General features: G+C 56.8%; 8 protein-coding genes across 8 annotated transcripts; 4 read left to right on the top strand and 4 right to left on the bottom strand.

Annotated features, from left to right (window-relative positions):
• Positions 1-48: 48 nt before the first annotated feature.
• Positions 49-1,192, top strand: THITE_2051579 (uncharacterized protein; the record flags this gene model as incomplete). The annotated part of the gene is made up of 4 exons (XM_003654064.1): positions 49-450; positions 508-596; positions 684-894; positions 980-1,192. The coding sequence occupies 4 exons, from the start codon at positions 49-51 to the stop codon at positions 1,190-1,192; spliced, it is 915 nt and encodes a 304-aa protein (XP_003654112.1).
• Positions 1,193-2,712: 1,520 nt separating this feature from the next.
• THITE_128217 (uncharacterized protein) lies at positions 2,713-4,904 on the bottom strand. The gene is made up of 4 exons (XM_003654063.1): positions 4,463-4,904; positions 4,038-4,397; positions 3,590-3,982; positions 2,713-3,522 (listed from the first exon to the last, which is right to left on the bottom strand). The coding sequence occupies exons 1-4, from the start codon at positions 4,703-4,705 to the stop codon at positions 3,226-3,228; spliced, it is 1,293 nt and encodes a 430-aa protein (XP_003654111.1). The 5' UTR covers positions 4,706-4,904; the 3' UTR covers positions 2,713-3,225.
• A 723-nt stretch (positions 4,905-5,627) lies between these two features.
• On the top strand, positions 5,628-6,175 carry THITE_2051591 (uncharacterized protein; the record flags this gene model as incomplete). The annotated part of the gene is made up of 5 exons (XM_003654062.1): positions 5,628-5,650; positions 5,708-5,840; positions 5,916-5,994; positions 6,051-6,092; positions 6,153-6,175. The coding sequence occupies 5 exons, from the start codon at positions 5,628-5,630 to the stop codon at positions 6,173-6,175; spliced, it is 300 nt and encodes a 99-aa protein (XP_003654110.1).
• Positions 6,176-6,437: 262 nt separating this feature from the next.
• Positions 6,438-7,364, bottom strand: THITE_128218 (histone H2A-like protein). Its single transcript, XM_003654061.1, has 3 exons — positions 7,139-7,364; positions 6,712-7,004; positions 6,438-6,659 (listed from the first exon to the last, which is right to left on the bottom strand). Exons 1-3 carry the CDS (start codon positions 7,192-7,194, stop codon positions 6,604-6,606), a joined length of 405 nt encoding a protein of 134 aa, XP_003654109.1. The 5' UTR covers positions 7,195-7,364; the 3' UTR covers positions 6,438-6,603.
• A 1,866-nt stretch (positions 7,365-9,230) lies between these two features.
• Positions 9,231-10,166, top strand: THITE_136564 (histone H2B-like protein). Its single transcript, XM_003654060.1, has 3 exons — positions 9,231-9,504; positions 9,616-9,687; positions 9,741-10,166. Exons 1-3 carry the CDS (start codon positions 9,342-9,344, stop codon positions 9,917-9,919), a joined length of 414 nt encoding a protein of 137 aa, XP_003654108.1. The 5' UTR covers positions 9,231-9,341; the 3' UTR covers positions 9,920-10,166.
• A 40-nt stretch (positions 10,167-10,206) lies between these two features.
• Positions 10,207-13,013, bottom strand: THITE_2116818 (uncharacterized protein). The gene is made up of 3 exons (XM_003654059.1): positions 12,497-13,013; positions 10,906-12,436; positions 10,207-10,851 (listed from the first exon to the last, which is right to left on the bottom strand). Exons 1-3 carry the CDS (start codon positions 12,621-12,623, stop codon positions 10,380-10,382), a joined length of 2,130 nt encoding a protein of 709 aa, XP_003654107.1. The 5' UTR covers positions 12,624-13,013; the 3' UTR covers positions 10,207-10,379.
• Positions 13,014-13,022: 9 nt separating this feature from the next.
• THITE_2116815 (uncharacterized protein) lies at positions 13,023-15,288 on the top strand. The gene is made up of 4 exons (XM_003654058.1): positions 13,023-14,082; positions 14,140-14,308; positions 14,405-14,629; positions 14,711-15,288. The coding sequence occupies exons 1-4, from the start codon at positions 13,503-13,505 to the stop codon at positions 15,099-15,101; spliced, it is 1,365 nt and encodes a 454-aa protein (XP_003654106.1). The 5' UTR covers positions 13,023-13,502; the 3' UTR covers positions 15,102-15,288.
• Positions 15,287-17,394, bottom strand: THITE_2116813 (uncharacterized protein). Its single transcript, XM_003654057.1, has 3 exons — positions 17,119-17,394; positions 15,658-17,056; positions 15,287-15,586 (listed from the first exon to the last, which is right to left on the bottom strand). The coding sequence occupies exons 1-3, from the start codon at positions 17,226-17,228 to the stop codon at positions 15,455-15,457; spliced, it is 1,641 nt and encodes a 546-aa protein (XP_003654105.1). The 5' UTR covers positions 17,229-17,394; the 3' UTR covers positions 15,287-15,454.
• Between the last annotated feature and the right edge of the window lie 512 nt (positions 17,395-17,906).

The following is a 17,906-nucleotide window of genomic DNA, read 5'->3' as shown; positions in this document are numbered from 1 at the left end:
GCCACTGCGGCGGAGAGTCGGGCACTCGCCAACGTGGAGAGCATGAAAATGGCGGCTCGAAAGATTAACCTGCGCGTCATCACCCTCTACTCGCTCGCGGTTCTGACGGCCTCGTTCGTCGTCCCGATGGACCACCCCTTCATCAATGGCCAAGCGACATCGGTGAGCGCTCGCTCGGTCTTTATTATCGCCGTTGTCGAGGCCGGGATGCCAAAGCTTGCCCACTTCTTTAACGCCGTCTTCACCTTCTCCGCCTTCACCTGTGGCGTCAACTCCATGTACGTCGCTACCCGGGTTCTCCACACACTTGCCCTTCGTGGCCAGACCGGCCCGGAATTCATCACCAGACGACTGCGGGCGTGTCGCTCGGGCGTGCCAGTCAGGGCTGTCCTGGCCACTGGCGCCCTGATGATGGTGGCCTACATGGGGCGCTCCGGTGCGCCCGGTACGGTAAGCGGGCTATCGCCGTCTTGTCCGGTGGCTATGTTGAACTGACCATGGTCGCAGCGGCTCGACGAGCTTGCGAATAACTGCACCGTGTCATGCCTGCTTGTCTACGCAACCATCTGCGTGACATACCTGTGCTTTTTCAGGACGTAAGTAGCTTGCCCTTTGTTGGCCGGCCCCCTTTTCCATCTGCCGGCGCATGGATATTGAACTTGAACTGACAAAACGCCCCGCAGTCTTGAAGACGCCAAACAGTACGGGAACACGTCCGAGTCCCAGGCAGCTAGTTATGATCGGAACCACCCGCTGTACCCGTACAAGTCCCACGGCCAGTGGCTGAAGGGTTGCTACGGCTTGGTGGCGTGCATCATCCTAATGCTCTTCAACGGCGTGGCCGCCTTCATCAAGCCGTTCAACATCCACAAGTTCGTGGCAGCATACATTAGCGTGAGTGCCAGCCCCGTTTGTCCGTGCCTCTTCCTGTTCGGAGGCCCTCCAGTTGTCGCGCCAGTAATAACCTGACCGGTGATAGTTGCCCATATTTTTGATCTTGATCTTGGGATACAACATTCGCAAGCACCGGTTGAGGTTTTCTGACTGGTGGTCCGACAAGTCCGGTGACCTGAGCAATACCGTGCAGGCAACAAGCCTGAAGCGGAGGGGGAGGCTCGAGTTCCCGGATAGCGGCGTGACGAGGGAGAACCTGCTGACCTTCCTGGAGTGGGTCTGGGTATGGCTGAAGTGAGGTGGTTGACATTATGGTTGTGTACCGCCCGCGGCGCATATGCTGGCTAGCAGTAAAGCCCGTGTAGTCTAGGATGTCGAATGAGCCATCGTGCTTACCTTACTTTTCTTGTGACCCTGTCGGGAATGGTCGCTGTAGCTAGCCGCGACAGTTCCACGGCCTCTCAAAGTAAGCTGTGACGGGATATGCATGAAGGTGTCCCCCCCCACCTGAGTCTACGGATTGTCACATTGGAAAGTTCGCACTGGATTTTCCTGCTTTCCGTTGTTTCTTTCCCCCGGAAGAAAGACAATCTGGTGTGGTCTTTTTTCCTCCTTTTCTTCTTTTCCTATTTACGTTCCTTTTTGATTTTACTGTTTTCATTTCTTTTACTTGGTGGGGTCTTATCTGACGGGACGGGGTTTACTTTGAAGCATGGTTTGTTTTTCAACTAAAGTGCAGCCGTCACTCTCTGGTTTGCTCAATCCATGCTAGGTAGCGGGAGTATTAGACGGCAGCTAGCTGCCCCGGTGAATAGTGCAATGATTAAGTTTCCACGTCATGTACCTCTCTATTTGGCACACCCTCTGCAAATGTGTCATGCCCGTTGTGTGGGCTGTTACGGACGAGAACTGGATGACGTGGAAATACGAATATCGTACCGCAACAAGAAGAACAATTTGTGAGTCAATGAATTGTCCCCGTTGTCGGAAGCAACTTACCCTTGCTGGAAAGGGCATGAGCAGTACAAACCTCTCCCGCCGTGGTCTTGGAGGTTGTACCGCCTCGATGCCTATGTCTCTGAAGCCAGGCTTATCATAGAATACAGATGGCAAGGGTTTGGTTAATCAATGCTGTTGTGTGTCAAGCCCTCGTCTAGTTCGCCGTATGCAACATACAATATACAGCAGGCCTCTTATGGCCTCCCCAGCGGGCACGAATGCGTCGCAAGTACCCAGCCAACATTCCTTGTGTGGTGCTGGCCGCGATGCTGGAACGTAGTGCGCCACGGGGCATTTAGAGACCGGTCAGGCCGCTCATGGGTCCCTCCTACTCCGCAACTACGGCGTGTGTAATTGCTGGCCATAGCCCAGCCGGCTGACTGGTGTTCACTGATCGCATACCCGTTGGTAACCAAGGTGCTGGCTGACAGGTTGGTTGATATTGAAACATGCTAATGGCAAGTAGAGACATAGGTTCATATTCAGCTGGATGTTTTGGTGTGAGGTTGACATGCGCCGTTCGAGAGTACTGGGCTACCAAGTCGAGGCATCGCCAACCGCAAGCGAGTCATCATAGTAGGCTTCCCCGTAAGTCAAACCAGGCTACGGGGCAACTATTGGCATAGAAAATGACATAAGGACATCCCGTGTGTTACAAGATACAGAGCGTCTATTGATGCCCTTGGCGGCAATCCGGAACCTGGAAGTGATGTACATGAGGATGACACCGCTCAATAGCGCATCCTCCAAAGCATGAGGACCTGTCGTTTACGTCCTCACCAAGCACTTTTGCACGCCTACCCAGGGTCAAGACTGATTGAGCAGATGTCCATGTTGCTGAAAAGTTCACTTCCACTGGCACGACGGCAGTCACAGGAGCGAGGCGCAAGTCCGGGGGTTGCCTCAATTCATCTGCACCCCCCCCATCGTTGGACGCGACAAGTCAACAGCCAGAAACTGACGGTAATAAGCACACCAACATGCCGTGTACCCAACTACCGTGTATGCATCTAGCCCTCATTGCCCTACCCAACCTCGAAGGCCAGGAGATCTTATCGGGCGAACAAGGTCTTGTGTGGCCCGTCTCCAAGCAAAACAACATGCAACCTGAGAGCGGAAATGTGGACTCTCTGACAAAGAAACAAGCCAAATGTCTAATTGGAAACTCCATGGTGATGCAGTGTACCAAGGGACTTACCCGGTACATGGTTCTGTGTTATACAAGCGGCAGCGTTACCAATTTCAGACCCCTCAACCCCAGCCATTCACCCTCAATTTGGCAGCCAGTCTTCTTGCGTCGTCTTCCCCGGAGACCCGATCCCCGAACACCGCCTAGAGGAGCATCTTGCGCGGGTCCTCGATGTACTCCTTCACCTTGATCAGGAACTGCACAGCCTCCCTGCCGTCCAGCAGACGGTGGTCGTAGGTGAGAGCAAGGTACATCATGGGCCGGATCTCCACCTTGCCGTTAACGGCGACAGGTCGCTCCTTGATAGCATGCAGGCCGAGGACAGCCGTCTGGGGAAGGTTGATGATAGGGGTCCCCATCAGAGAGCCAAAAACGCCCCCGTTGCTGATAGTGAAAGTGCCGCCAGCCATGTCCTCAATCGTGAGCTTTCCGTCGCGAGCCTAGAGTATTCATTGTCAGAGCCGGCCGGCGGGCCCGGAAAAGGCACGGGGAGCTGAGGAACCATACCTTCTTGCCCATATCGGCAATAGCCTTTTCAATGCCGATCATGTCCATGGACTCAGCATTGCGCACAACAGGGGTGACGAGACCCTTCTCAGTCGCCACGGCGACGCTGATATCGACGTAGTCCCTGTAGACGATGGTATCACCGCCGTTGGGGCCCTCGATCGACGCGTTAACGATGGGGAGGTCGCGCATGGCGAGCACGCAGGCCCGGGAGAAGGCGCTCATGAAGCCCAGCTTCACGCCGGTCTTCTTCAGAACCTCATCCTTGTACTTGTTGCGGAACTCCATCAGCGCCGACATGTCGACCTCGTTGAACGTGGTGAGCGACGCGGCCGTGTTCTGCGACTGCTTCAGGCGCTCCGCAATCCGGAGACGCATCCGGTTCATCTTGACCTGTGGAACTTGTCAGCGAGACCGAACGCCACAGCGGAGCGCACCGTTTACCTACTCTCCTCTCCTCGCGGCTGCCCAGGGTGGCAGGGGCTTCAGGGGCAGCCTTTGCGGGCTTGCTCGGCTGCTTCGGCGACGGAGCCTCCTCTACTACGGGCGTGGGCTGGCTAGCCGGCTTGGTTTCCTGAGGCTTGGTTTCCTGAGGCTTGGGCTCCTGAGTCGTCCTTTGCTCGGGTTGTGTTTGAGGTGTTGGCTCCTTGGGTGCCTCCTTCGCCTCTTCCGCGGCAGGCCTCTCTCCCGAAGGCGCGCCACCGAGTTCAATGCGCACGAGGTCCTGGCCGACGGTAACGGTATCCTCCTCGTTGACAAAAAACTCCTTGATGATGCCCGCCTCAGGGGCGTTCACAGCAACATCGATCTAGCACGGGGCGGCACGCCGTGTAAGCCGAAATGCAAGCAATGCCGGTGCAGGGGCATGTATACCTTGTCGGTCTCGATCGTCGCGATCTCCTCGTCTTGCTCAACAAAGTCCCCCACTGCCTTGTTCCATTGCTTCAATGTTCCCTCGCTGATCGACTCGGCCATTGCGGGCACCTTGATGACCTTGTCGGCGTAGGTTCGTACATGCTGGAATTGCACAGGAAGCTGCCGCAGCGCCGAGCTGGTGTTGTAGAGCGACAGTCTGGGAGCGGCGCGAGCCGCAAACCGGAGTCCGCGATACAGCATTCTTGCGTTGGCTAACCGGGTTCTGGCGATGGACGAGGCCGGTTGCGGGAATTCGTGGCTGAGGCGGAACGGGCCGGGTCAGGATCTTCGGCAACTCCTGTTGGAAGCGCAAGCAAAACACACGCCTCAAGGCCTGCGAAGGGAGATAGGCACGGTTAATGGCGCAAGAGGAAGTCAATTAGAGTCGACACAAAAAGGAAAGGAGAGGAAAACACGCGGCAATGCTGGCTCGGATAGCGCCAATTACAGGCCCAGGTGCAGGGGAAAAAAATAGCCAGGGCAGCTCGTTGGAGGAACAGAATTGCCAGCCTCAATTCGTGGCAGGGTTGCAAGGGAGCTCGCAGCTGGGAACGCCGCAGCGCGGTCTCAGCACCCACTGGTCCGGGTGACCTCAGCCTGCAGCTGCTTCAACCACCAGGGATGCAAGTACCGTATCAACTACCTTACCTGAGGTGGGTCTTGCTGAGCTTGGAAGGCTGCCGTAACCACGGGAAGAGCTCGGCAATACGGAAATACGCTAGGTAACGGAACGGTTAGTTACAGTGGCTCGGATTTTGGATACCGAGCAAGTATCCCGCACTTCGGGTGTGGCCTGAGGCTGCACAGAGCTATCTGGAAAGGCAGTGTTTTATCCCCGGCGTGCCAGGCCGTTTTCGCTCTCTTTGCCTGAGGCATCAATATTCGGCGCGCGGAAGCTCTCCAATCTCCATTCGTGAATTGAGCTCCAAGGGCATCGAGCGCCAAAACCTCGCGAACCAGGTCCATGCAACCGCTCCCCTTGGTATTTCGGCGCCACTCAACCGGATCTGGTGCGAATTGATAGCCGGGAGTAAGGGATCGACGCCGGACAGACACCGGACACGGGCACCGAGGCCTTGAGAAGCGGCGCGAGTTGTCGGACCCAGAGATCCTGTCGCCCATTATGTCGTCGAGACAGGCTGCCCTGTTAGTCAAACCACGAGGGCCGACCATCGCCGCACTTTTTACTGACCTGGTGATAAGGTCGCTCTACCGCCGCTCCTTGAAGCTCGCCCTCGATTGGACGGTGCATCGCAACCTGTGGCGCGGCCAGGCGCTCTATATCCGCTCGCTGTTCGAGAAGAACCGAGATGTCACCGATCCGAGATTACAAAGGGTGCGCACACGCTACAGGTTGAGGCGAGGAGGGAGCGAGCTCGCATGGAAGACTGACACGGGAAAAACCGCGCAGGCGCTCCTGAAGGAGACGGAGAAGCTGTTGGAGAAGTGGAAGCATCCGGATCCTTACTGCCATCCAACCGCCCCTGGAGGTGCGCACTTTGTTCATGGTTACGCGTCATTGACGGGGTGCTAATACGTTCGGCAGGATCCAAGTACGAGAGGAACTTGCCGGCTCCGATTCTGGATCGTAAGTGCCGCCTTACCATCGTTTGTTTCTCAGGCTCGCTGGCTGACACGGGTTTCGCAGCCCCTCCGCCGCTCAAGTTTTGATGGGCTTTTGGGAGACACAACTGGGTTGTACATAAGGCAAAATTCATCCTGGAATGGAATAGACTTTGAAACAGCTGGGCTAGCGATTCCGTTCCGTTTCAACTGCGAGATTACTGCGACACGCCGACCGTTCTCTCCCGAAAGCGGTTGACGGATGGACGGCGTCACCTCTTTCCCCAGCGAGGCAAACACTTGACATTTGCAGGTCAAAAACTCTAAACACGCGACGCAAGTAGGCCAGAAGGATGAAGGAAGCGGGCGTAACTGTGCAGAAGGTATTCTCATTCGTAACCATGACCATGCCCATCATGGATTAATGTACAACCCAAACACGCGAAAAACAACCGATGACCCGAGACCGTGACCCCAATATCATGAACCCAGCGTGCCGACCAGAAAAAAAGCGAAAAAAACCGAACCACGGAAAATCAAAGCTCCTGAGACAGGTTCTTGCCGGTCTTGCCCGTCTTCTTCGGCAGAAGGTCTGAAAGCAGCGTTAGACAAGCGCAAGAAATGCAGTCGGAAAGGCAACATACTCTGGTGGATGTTGGGAAGGACACCACCCTGGGCGATGGTGACGTGGCCGAGCAGCTTGTTCAACTCCTCATCGTTCCGGATGGCGAGCTGAAGGTGGCGGGGGATGATACGGGTCTTCTTGTTGTCGCGAGCAGCGTTGCCAGCCAGCTCGAGGATTTCAGCGGCGAGGTACTCAAGCACAGCGGCGAGGTAGACGGGAGCACCGGCGCCAACGCGTTGAGCGTAGTTGCCCTTCCGGAGAAGACGGTGAACACGGCCGACAGGGAAAGCCAGACCAGCCTTCGAAGAGCGACTGTAGAACGAAATTAGCTCACTGCGATTAGACGCGTCGCAAACCGAGGAAAGCGGTCGAGATGATCACCCAACAACGCCAGCCCCAGAAGTGCAGAATGACGCAGGCGATTGACACGAAAAAAATGCACTCACGATTGCGCGTTCTTCGAACCGCTCGCCTTGCCACCGGACTTGCCGCCGCCAGTCATTTTGATGGATTTGTCGTGGGAAAAAAGTGCGAGAAAATGGATGAGTAGCTGGGAAGAGTAAGACGCGAGGTCTGGACGCGATAATCGATGGAAGAGCCGAAGTTTGTTGATGGAGAGTGTGGAAGGGGAAGAAAGTTGAGAGTTGGCGGGGGAGGTGCGCAATAAGTAGTTTTCGCGTAAGGGTGCGAGATCACGAATCACTCGCGCCTTCTGAGTGTTGATCGGAGCTGTTGGGGCTAGTCCCGAAACGGCCGACGCCCCGGGGTGCAGCGCAACACGAAACCAAAAAATACAGGTTGGACCCTCAGCGGCGCAGATAATGTTATTGGCTGGATATCGTATCGGGATAGCATGCTCCGCCCAGATTTGATACTAAAATCAAAGCGCCCCAGGCGGGCTGAAAAATAACACTGGCAGCGCGACTTTGCAAAGCACCTTTTGGGCCCTGCTCAGTGCCGCACCGCCCACGACAATGACTGACAAAACACGGTTTTTTTTCCACAACACACACCGCATTCACCACCGTCGTCCATCATCCCTTCTCCACCACGGTGCGAATCAGGCTTTCTTTCATGGTGACTGACTGGTTGATCTGGTCCGAGTCTCAGCTCGTCGCCTCTTTCAGCCTGCCTTTCGCTTTTCCTTCCCTCTCGGCTCACATGTCTGTGTAGTCCGGTTGGGCGTCTCGTTGAGTCACCGATGCCGCCTGCTCCCTTGGCCGTGTCGGCTCGGCGCGAAGCTTCCTGGCCAGGTGAGAGCCTTGGATGACCGTGGCGGTCCATTTTGCTGTCGCCCCAAACTGACGCCATGACTCGCTCATCCGGAACCTGTTTGGGGGTTCCGCCCTGCCAGCTTCACCACCAGGAGCGGGGAGGGCCTCCGGCCTTGCGATTTTGGGACTGATTTGCCCGCTTTCTCTGCCGGAGGACTACGGTTTCCGCTGTGACCGGGCATACAGGGCCAGGAAGCGGGTTTCAGGACCATCTGGTATGGGCGGGACAAGGACCTGGGAGCATAGGATGTCTGTTTAGCTGGTCCGTAGACACTCTGCATCGGTAGCTCGTCTCAGTTCAGATATAGCTTCACAAGCCGGGTCTCGACCCCCGTCATCGGGATCTGGACTGCTTGTGACCGGGGCAAATAGCAAGCCCTCGGGCCAAGCAGCCCGTGGCCGATCCGGAGTGCATCGGGTACTCCTCCATGCGGCTCTTCCCGCAGTTCCGGTACTTGAACCTCCGCATGTGTCATCAGGCGTCGGGGCCCGGTGGCTCTTCCCCTCGTCTTGGGATCCGATGGAGATGCGTTTCTGGGTCACCCGGGACCAATCGCGTTCAAGGGAGCTGGCTGGGGACGGTAAGGCTGATGGTGTTGACACACCTAGGTGTTCCCCAACGCGTCCCATGTGTGGGTCTTGCTTCAAGCTCAGCTCGTGCTCACAGCTACTATCTGGGTCTTTGGCTTTCATGCTGTGAGACAACAGTTGCCCCGCTAGCCGTCTAGTGTAGTATTTGGCTGCCGAGGAATTCAAGCTGGGCTGGCATGTGTGCCCGAGTCAGTGTGCGCGGGGGCTCGCCGCTTCCTGGCCTTGAAGGGTAACAGATGGTCTCGCAGTCCCTCCTCATTCATGACTGAGGTCGCCTTGATTGGGGGGAGGGCCAAGGCATCTCGCGGTAGCTTCTGTTCCGCCACAAGTTCAGCTCAGCAGCCCAATATCTACATTGGTAAGCCAGCTCCCTGACTGCACATCAAGGAGGCGAGTCGGCGGCTCTCTCAGCGGCATGTTGAGTGGGGCACATGACTTGTGAGACCTGACTTGCCGTTTTGGGGCGTGTTGTGGAGCTTGGGCCATCGCGTCACGTTGGCGCTTCTTTGGGGTCGGGTGGTTTCAGCGGCGTATTTTTCGCCAAATCACGTCGCCGGTTATCGCTCCCCACTTTTGCGTGCGGTCTAAATCAGCAGGGCCACTCCTGCCAGTCGCGTCCAGCTACAAAAAGGCCACCCCCCCTCGCCGACCACATTCTTCCTCCATCAACCAACTTCTCTCTCGCAACATCCATCACTGATCCCCACGGCTGCCATATCCATCACGACTTTCTAGTCGCATCGCATATTCCACATCGTCAATTGGATTTTCAAAACCCGTCAAAATGCCGCCCAAAGCTGCCGACAAGAAGCCCGCCACCAAGGCCCCTGCCACTGCCTCCAAGGCCCCCGAGAAGAAGGACGCCGGCAAGAAGACCGCGCCCTCGGGCGACAAGAAGAAGCGGACCAAGGCCCGCAAGGAGACTTACTCCTCCTACATCTACAAGGGTAAGTTTTGACCACTTTTTGACGCGGGTCGCGTGCTCTGCTCCCATTTGGCACGCGATTTCGCCCCACGCTCCGGTTTTTGGTCCATTAATCAGTGCTAACATACCCCAGTCCTCAAGCAGGTCCACCCCGACACCGGTATTTCCAACCGTGCCATGTCGATCCTGAACTCGTTTGTCAACGGTGAGTCGGTTCCAGGCCGAGCGCAATTTTCATTTTTTCTGACCGATTTTCAGACATCTTTGAGCGTGTCGCGACCGAGGCTTCCAAGCTGGCTGCCTACAACAAGAAGTCGACCATCTCCTCCCGCGAGATCCAGACGTCCGTGCGCCTCATCCTCCCCGGTGAACTCGCCAAGCACGCCGTGTCGGAAGGCACCAAGGCCGTCACCAAGTACTCGTCGAGCACCAAATAAGTGTTCTGGGTTTTGCTTTTTTTCGTTTTTCTCTCTTTCGGGCACAGGGTTTGCTTGGCATTTGGGAGTCATGACGAGGCCGGCCAAGGTACAGATGCCCCTTGGAGTCTCTTAATGCAACGCGTTACGGATGGGCTGCTTTTTTATGGGGCACTGCTTTTCATGGTTTACGGGGTTTGCGGCGGCTGTACACTACATGCCTTGATATCAGGGTTTCGGGCGAAATGAGATCGTGCATATGACCATGCTCTTTGGTTCCTAGACCTGGCTTGCAACCCTGTGATCGGCGATGCTCTGAACGATTCGACTTCAAAATACACGATGCGCTCTGGCTAGTCATACAGAACGATCAAACATCCCGGCGCCGATGTAATTCGAGTTGGAGAGAATCCCCGCAGGACCTCGGATCACGACGGCTTCCTCGAGGCTCAAATGCTTTACGGCTTCACCCCGTGCGGATTTAGCCGAGCCCGGCCTTGGAACGTTTCATAACCTGTGCCACAGGCTCCAGAATGCCCTTGTTGTCCAGCGCGCCCAAAGCCATTCCCTTGCTCCAGCCCATTTTTTCGAGCATCGCGCGCCCCTTGTTATCCTGGCCGAGCTCGGGGACCGACGCTCCCACAACCTCTCCCTCCCGGAGCGTCAGTGCCTTGTGGCTCGTCCTGCCTCCCGCGCTTCTGGGTGATTCAGTTCTCTGGACCTTGACATCGACGCGGTGGAAGTATTTCCGATGGACGCGCGTCGCCGCCTTGTCGACATGGCTGGCTGCGTCTTCAATACGGGTAGAAGCGTACTTGAAGGTGCGGTTGGTGCGATAAAGCACAGGACGGCGTTGGTTGCCCTGGCCAGTGGACTTTGACTTGATGTTGAGCTTGTTCGCGATTTCATGAAGGACCATGCGCGCATGTTTGTCGAGTGGGGGGAAGTCGAGGCTAAGTTGACGTCAGGTTGACGGAGCGCTTCTTGCAAGCCAAGAGGGTACTCACCGTTCCACGGAGCCGAGAAGAAACGAGGTCAGCTCCGCTTTGATATCGTCGAGCTTCATGCCCGAGGGATACTTGACACGCAAGTCGTTGGAATCCATGTTTTTGCCCAGCAGCCCCCCAGCACGGAGTGCCTCGCGTTCCAGCTTACGAATCTTCTTCCGTTCTCTGTCGCGCTGCCATGCAGCCTGAAGAGCTGCCTCAATCTTTGAGTCAGAAACGTTGAAGTTGGGAGGTCGCTTGCTGCGGCGCTTTCGTGACTGCCCGGTTAGTTGACTCCAATTGGCCAGATCTAAATCGTCGAGTGCATCCGCTACTCGAGCAGCACTCGCATGCCTAGCTGGCGCCCGGCTTGAGCTTGCACTAGCGGTGTGTTTTCCACGGGATTTCGTGGTTTCCCTCTGAGCAAATGAGCTCGTGAAGAGGAGCAGGTCATCGCCTCCAAGGCCCAGCTCTTCTTGCTTGGCAAGAAGCCGGGCGAGCGTTTCATCGTCCACAGCCGCATCCATCTCCTGGTCGTCGTCCCCGTTCACCGAGTCGTCCATTTCGGAATCATCCATTTCGGAATTACCAATATCGTATCCAGGGGCCGAAGATCTTTCGTCATCCGAAGAATCGTTCCGTCCGGGCGACTTCCCATCGTCAAACCCGAAGTTGACGGCCTCGTCGTCGCCACCAAGGTCCCTGTAACCGGACAGTGACCGGAGATGGCTGGCGAGAGGGTCATCGTCCGAGTTGGTGGTCATATTGGCGATGTAGTCTGCCAGTATGGCATCCTCGTCACTGTCCTCCATGGCTCTCCGAGTCTGGCGGAAACCGCGCCGGGATCTTGACCGTTTTCGCAGAGGCCGAGTGGGACGGGTGATGCTTCGAGACTCGGAGTTGCTTGGCCCCGCCAAGGCCTCGGCTTCACGCTTCAGTGGTGTCACTGAGGCCGTGGCTGAAGCGCTGGGACGGCACTCTTTGGGGCGACACTCTTCAGTGCGATCAGAAGCGCCCGGAGCGCCCGCGAACCGACCTTTGAAGAGAATGACCTCTTCACTTGAATCAGATCCGTCAAGGGACGATTTTGGACTTGGAATCCGCGGGGGAGGAAGGCCAGTGTCAAGGACAGATTCGCCTTCCCCTAGGTCGAAGAAAAACAACTCTTTCTTTTCGCTTTCTTGAGCATCTTCAGACTCGTTTGCACCGACGACAAACTGCTCTGTGCTCGCCCCCTTGATCATAGGGGTCTCTTGACGGGGGCCTTCGATAATCGTTTCACCTTCCCTGTCATCAATGATTTCCATCTCCTGGATCTCGGCAGCCTCCATTCGAGCGCTGTCGCCAGTCACCTCAACAGCATCCTCAGCACGCTTATCAGCCGTCTCGGATTCGGAGACATGGCTGGAAGGCTTCTGTTCCTTCAGAGGCTCGACGACGCCAGCGCTCACGAATGTGACGGGTTTCTGTCGAAGCTTGGCATCGCCCGAGCCCCAATCCAAGGAATACTGATGGGATGCCGTGTTCCTGGCTTCATCCTTCATTGAGAACCCTGTAAAAGATCAGACATCCGGCATCCGTGAGTAGAGATGGCGGGGATCCCAGCCCCTACCATGTGAGGCAGCCGCCATCGTGGGTGTTGAGGGGATGGACTGTCGGATCCTACCCCGGGACGGAGTAGGCCGACCCCGGGGAGCCTTGCGGCCGGAAGGGGGCCTTTTGTCCCACTTAGGCGGCATGGCTGCCGCGGCGGACACAAAGCGGAAGTCGGACGCGAAACTTGACACTCTAGACCAAGCAATTTCCCTCGGGCCGATCAACGAGTAAGACAGCCGTAATGCCACACTGCTCAAACCATTGGATGAGGAGTTTGACCTCGTGGTAATGACTGTAATGTTTGTTGCACAGGCTTGACTCTGGTGGCCGAGAAATCTGGATGGTCTGGGGGCAAGTTACACAACAAGAGGCGAGAAGCAGCCGCAAACGATCTGGAGGTCCCGACACAGAACAGGAAGGTTGGGGTTAACCAACATTCACGACCAGGTACGTTGAATTCACCTGTTATCTGGGAGCGATAAGGTGTCACGTGAATGAATTGATCTCTGCTGTTAACTATCAGTTAAATGGGTAAGCTGTCTGCAAGCCCCACGTCCGGTCAGCCTTGCGGGGAGATGTGGGCCGAGGACTCATATGACATAACGGATACCTCACGTCCCGTCCTACCCTGTGTTGGGGTGCGTCACTGGTGCGCAGGGCTCCAGCCAACTCGCGACATCCCCCTAACGTAGGCGCGTCAAGAACCAAGCTGTCTCCATCCGGCGTGCGATGTCCCTACACTAAATTCTTGGGCCCAACGGGTGCGACATTCGAAACAGACGTTTCAGTACATGCCTGGTACATACCAGGTACCTGCCTATCTGTCCGGATTACCTGACCTCTGAGTGATTCGCTGCCCCCCCTCGGTCTGGTCTAACCTACAGCGAGCCGGTGGTTTCCGCAAACCGCATCACAGCAAGTGTTGCTCTTCACCCGGGTACGGCTCGATGACCTCCCAACGGCAGGCAAACAGCAGCTGGCAGTCCGCCGTTTCGAGTACCTCCCCTAAGTTGGTGAGTGCAATGGAGGTTGCTATCGCCGCCGGCGCAGAGGTGGGCCGAGTAGGCCGCCGCATCTTCCAGAGGATCTGGGACCCAACACCCGTCAACCAGCGAGACTTGGACCAGCCGGTCTGGTGTCTGGGCCGCTCATACACGCTCGGCGCGAAGCCGTCAGGGATACCACCACCCTTCGCTGCCAGCACCCCGCCCGCCGACAGCAACATCGACAACGCCGCCCCGGGAACAAAAGCCGCGACCCCTCCCGGCACGCAGCAAGTTCTCGACACACCACCCGATTCTGTCGCAAGCAGCTTCGATTCGTCGCTCGTCTACGAGGAGGACTCGGATCCGGATGGCGGCTGGCCGCCGGCGTTCTTGGATGATTTCGAGTCCCGGATATGGATGACCTACCGGACCGGGTTCGAGCTGATCCCCAGGTCCACCGATCCCAGAGCAAACTCGGCCCTGTCGTTCGCCATGCGACTCAAGACATCCTTTGGTGACCAGACGGGCTTCTCATCGGATACTGGCTGGGGCTGTATGATCAGGTCGGGCCAGAGCCTACTGGCCAACGCGCTCCAGATCTCCCGGTTGGGACGTGGTATGTATCTGTCTGGCAACAGCTCAGTTGATCGCGAGTTAACCTCCGGGGCGGCAGATTGGAGACGAGCTACGGATCCCGATGCCGAGCGCGAGATACTATCGTTGTTCGCCGACGACCCACGCGCCCCTTATTCGTTGCACAACTTTGTCAAACACGGAGCGGCGGCGTGCGGGAAATACCCTGGGGAGTGGTTTGGACCGTCGGCCACAGCACGATGCATTGAGTGAGTCACTCCTGTATCAACCCAACCCGCCCTGGAGTCGGGGCGGCGCGGAGGAAGGTGGAGAGGGCGGGCCTGTTGGGTAGCTGACAAACGCAGGGCTCTAGCGAACCAACATGAGAGTTCATTGCGGGTATACTCAACGGGTGATCTTCCGGACGTCTACGAAGACAGCTTCATGGCCGTTGCCAACCCGGACGGCGAACACTTCCATCCAACATTGATTCTGGTATGCACGAGGTTGGGTATTGATAAGATCAACCAAGTCTATGAGGAGGCTTTGATCTCCACTCTGCAGATGGAGCAGTCTATCGGCATTGCGGGGTACGCAGCTTCCCCAACCCCAGTTTCTCCCTGCTGATCCGGTTCTCATGACTGACACTCCTTTCACCCTCTGTTCTTCAGAGGTCGACCCTCATCATCTCACTACTTCGTTGGCGTCCAAGGACAATGGTTATTTTACCTCGATCCTCACCATCCCAGGCCAGCTCTCCCCTACCGCGAGGCCCCAGAGGACTACACAAGCGAGGAGCTGGGCTCTTGCCATACGCGGCGCCTGCGACATCTCCACGTGGAGGACATGGACCCCAGCATGTTGATCGGCTTCCTGATCAAGGACGAGGATGATTGGGACACGTGGAAGAGTGCTGTGAAGCATGTGCAGGGCAAGTCTATCATCACTGTCTCGCCTCACGATCCGGCGCGGGGTGCGGGCTCTGGACGGGCGGAGGCCATCGATGAAGTCGAGACTTTGAGCGACGATGACGATGACGCGGACACGGTGCTTGAAGCATAGTCCTCTCAGGAGACACATAGAACCCACATCGGCAACGACACGGGCGACTGGTTCGGTTGTCGGTTCCCGCCCCGCGTCTTCTATGTTATCTCGTGCTTCCGACTGTGAGTCGGGCGAGCAATCGGATTCTGGTGGTCTCCGGATTTTGGTGTCCCGAACGGAGGTGGCAAGCTTGGGCTTTGTTACATCGCTCGTCCAGCCCCCTTCCGCTCCCTCATGCGCCAGGATGCTAAGGTTGTATACGATACCATAGCAGCTTTGTGAGCATGACGGTGTATTGGACTGCTTTCAGCGCGTTTCTCAGTGGCGTGAAACGGAAACGTGCCAAAGAGCTACGCCATTAACAAGCCCCATCATCGGCGCTTCTTTTTGCCTATCTTGGCGTTGGAGACAGGGACAGGCGCGGCGTGCTCGGGATTCGCCTTGATGTGGGCAAACAGCTTAGTCCGGGACGCGAAGGTCTCCTGACACACGGCGCATTTATGCTAAGGTGTCGGGGGTTAGCAGTCAGGACCTCCAATGTGTTGTTAACTTTGGGAGGGTGGCGGGAACTTACGGAAGCAGACGCCTGGGCCTCGGCGGCCGCGCGGGCAGCCTTTTTCTCCCGTTTCAGTTTGGCTTTGCCGACCTTTTTTTCCGTCTCCTTCTCGTCGACTAGTGTGACGCCGTCCAGACTAGCCGCCACAGAGCCCATAATGTCTGACGTGCTGGATTCTGCGTTCGGCGACGCCGTTCCTTTTCGCATCCCGTTTAAGATGCGCTCCTCAACCGCTGAACGCGGTGCATAATCATCGTCCTCGGTGTCGGATTGAGATGGTGTGCCTTGATCCGTGATATCATCCCCACTTGCAAGTGGCTCGCTCTCCCTTTCTTCCACGTCGCGTTGCTTTTGGCGAGCGGCTGTTTCATCCTCGGCTGTACCGTCCTCTTCGCCTCCCGGTCCGTCACGGGTTGCTGCCGATGGTGAACTATCGGGTACCGACTCCTCGAGGTCGAGAAACGCGTTCTCCTTCTTCATTTGCCTTTGGAGCTGCTGCACCGCCTTGAGGTGTTTCTTGCTCTTTTCGTGAGCTTCGAACTGGTTCTCACTTTTGAAGGTTTTGTTGCACACCACGCATTCAATCTCCTCCACTTCATCCTCTTCTTCTGATTCCGAGAACTCGCCGTCGTAGTCCTCCTTATCCCGTGACTGTGCCCATTCCGGCAGAACATAGTCAGCCAGCTTTTCTTGGTTAGCAGCCCGTGACCGTGCGGCCTGGGCGGCGGTGGAGTTCCGCAGCGCCTGCTGCCTCTCCGCCTCAGACTGCTTGCTGGGCACGTAGCGAGGATCTCGCTTCTTGACGAAGGCCACCAGCGACCGGACGGCATCGTTGAATTCCCTGATACCCTCGTCGCGGAATTTCTGGTTCTCCTTCTGCATCAGGCGGCGGATCTGACGGTCCGGGGCGTCCTGCAGACGGTACTTGTCCCTCCAGCTGAACGTCTTCTTGGTTGAGAAACTCGACCACACATTGTAGAACGGCTTGGCCACGGCGTTGTAATCGTCCTTGGCCTGGCCAAATGGGGGATATTCCGTCGGGGCGAGCCCCGCCCGCTCGCACGCAGCCGTTTCTTCAGCAGCCAGCTGGTCAAAGAATGCGTTGAGAATCCCGAAGAAGCCTCTTTGGCTGTCATCCATCGGCACGCTCGAATTGAACCGGCTCATCAGAGCGAAGATCGCATTGGCCGACGTGTGGCCACTCCCGGACCGGTCGGCAGGCCCGGCGTCGGCGACGTTGTCCTCACCGCTGAGGATGGCATCGCGGTGCGAATCGTACCAAGCACGCTCCTGGGGGTCGGAGAGAATCTCGTAGGCAGTCTGCACTTCGGCAAACCGTCTCGTTGCGTTCTCGGTGTCGTTGAGGTTGCGGTCTGGATGGAGCTCCAGGGCTTTCTTCTTGTACGCACGTCGGATCCTAGCAAGACGGTCAGGGAACCGGCCAAATATCCCAAATACCAAACATGATTCGAGACTCACTCCTCATCAGACGCATCGCGGTCTACTCCAAGCAGCTCGTAGTAGCACGTCTTGCGCGCAACCGCAGCCTGGGTGCCGCCGCCCCGAGGGGCAGACTGCTCCGCTCCCATCGCAACGCCGTCTTCGCGTTAACAACCTTGGAGATGGCTCGGCTAGGTGCATATGCCGTATGGAGCCGCTGGCGTCGCTGGACTGAGTGGTACAGTATGTACCGTTGAATCTCAAATGTGGCACACGGCATGCGGACAGCACAGTATGACCAGACAGCTTGTCTTCACTGTGGGGCTCGAGCAAAATCGATGCGTTGGAGGTCCTGCTGTACCGTACGTCACTGTGCGTAATTCCGTTCCGTATGCATTGCAACGATCAGAAAAAAACATCTGTTACAGATAACATTCTGTACTGGTTCATTCCTGATCGAACCATCACATACGAGGCAGTTACCAAAACGTACTGTATTGACGGAGTACACTAGGTACACTATGCCCGGGAAGCCCAAAACGGCGGGTCAGGGTTCATGAGAAACGCTCACATGATGTCAGGCACTTGTGACATGCCCAGTGCGACACAAACACTAACTTCCTGAGTAAGTACCTGTCACGCGACGCCGGTCGGTGAGCCTTGTCCATCGAGGTGTTGCCTACAAAGCATGCGGTTGTTGCCGACAGAAGTCCATGTTGCGACTGGGAGCGAAACCGGTTGCAGGGACGCACCAAGTTCTCGGGCTTGAAGCAAGATGAACAGGGGCGAAAAGAAGCCGCTAAAGTGATCAAGGTTTCTTATTACAT

Source organism: Thermothielavioides terrestris, chromosome 3, assembly GCF_000226115.1.
Source record: "Thermothielavioides terrestris NRRL 8126 chromosome 3, complete sequence".
In the NCBI taxonomy this organism is placed as follows: domain Eukaryota; kingdom Fungi; phylum Ascomycota; class Sordariomycetes; order Sordariales; family Chaetomiaceae; genus Thermothielavioides; species Thermothielavioides terrestris.
The sequence above is the reverse complement of the archived record's forward strand: the minus strand, read 5'-3'. Positions and strand labels throughout refer to the sequence as shown.

Coding starts and splice junctions, on each gene's coding strand:
- THITE_128217 (XM_003654063.1), bottom strand. CDS start 4,705: ATGCTGTATCGCGGACTCCGGTTTGCGGCTCGCGCCGCTCCCAGACTG. Junction 3,983..4,037: donor GCAGCCGCGAGGAGAGGAGA/GTAGGTAAACGG, acceptor CAAGTTCCACAG/GTCAAGATGAACCGGATGCG. Junction 3,523..3,589: donor TTGCCGATATGGGCAAGAAG/GTATGGTTCCTC, acceptor TGAATACTCTAG/GCTCGCGACGGAAAGCTCAC.
- THITE_128218 (XM_003654061.1), bottom strand. CDS start 7,194: ATGACTGGCGGCGGCAAGTCCGGTGGCAAGGCGAGCGGTTCGAAGAAC. Junction 7,005..7,138: donor GGTTCGAAGAACGCGCAATC/GTGAGTGCATTT, acceptor TTCGTTCTACAG/TCGCTCTTCGAAGGCTGGTC. Junction 6,660..6,711: donor CCTTCCCAACATCCACCAGA/GTATGTTGCCTT, acceptor CGCTGCTTTCAG/ACCTTCTGCCGAAGAAGACG.
- THITE_136564 (XM_003654060.1), top strand. CDS start 9,342: ATGCCGCCCAAAGCTGCCGACAAGAAGCCCGCCACCAAGGCCCCTGCC. Junction 9,505..9,615: donor CTCCTCCTACATCTACAAGG/GTAAGTTTTGAC, acceptor AACATACCCCAG/TCCTCAAGCAGGTCCACCCC. Junction 9,688..9,740: donor CCTGAACTCGTTTGTCAACG/GTGAGTCGGTTC, acceptor ACCGATTTTCAG/ACATCTTTGAGCGTGTCGCG.
- THITE_2116818 (XM_003654059.1), bottom strand. CDS start 12,623: ATGCCGCCTAAGTGGGACAAAAGGCCCCCTTCCGGCCGCAAGGCTCCC. Junction 12,437..12,496: donor GATGGCGGCTGCCTCACATG/GTAGGGGCTGGG, acceptor GATCTTTTACAG/GGTTCTCAATGAAGGATGAA. Junction 10,852..10,905: donor CTTCTCGGCTCCGTGGAACG/GTGAGTACCCTC, acceptor ACGTCAACTTAG/CCTCGACTTCCCCCCACTCG.
- THITE_2116815 (XM_003654058.1), top strand. CDS start 13,503: ATGGAGGTTGCTATCGCCGCCGGCGCAGAGGTGGGCCGAGTAGGCCGC. Junction 14,309..14,404: donor GCCACAGCACGATGCATTGA/GTGAGTCACTCC, acceptor TGACAAACGCAG/GGCTCTAGCGAACCAACATG. Junction 14,630..14,710: donor CAGTCTATCGGCATTGCGGG/GTACGCAGCTTC, acceptor TCTGTTCTTCAG/AGGTCGACCCTCATCATCTC.
- THITE_2116813 (XM_003654057.1), bottom strand. CDS start 17,228: ATGGGAGCGGAGCAGTCTGCCCCTCGGGGCGGCGGCACCCAGGCTGCG. Junction 17,057..17,118: donor CGCGATGCGTCTGATGAGGA/GTGAGTCTCGAA, acceptor CCGTCTTGCTAG/GATCCGACGTGCGTACAAGA. Junction 15,587..15,657: donor AGGCCCAGGCGTCTGCTTCC/GTAAGTTCCCGC, acceptor CCGACACCTTAG/CATAAATGCGCCGTGTGTCA.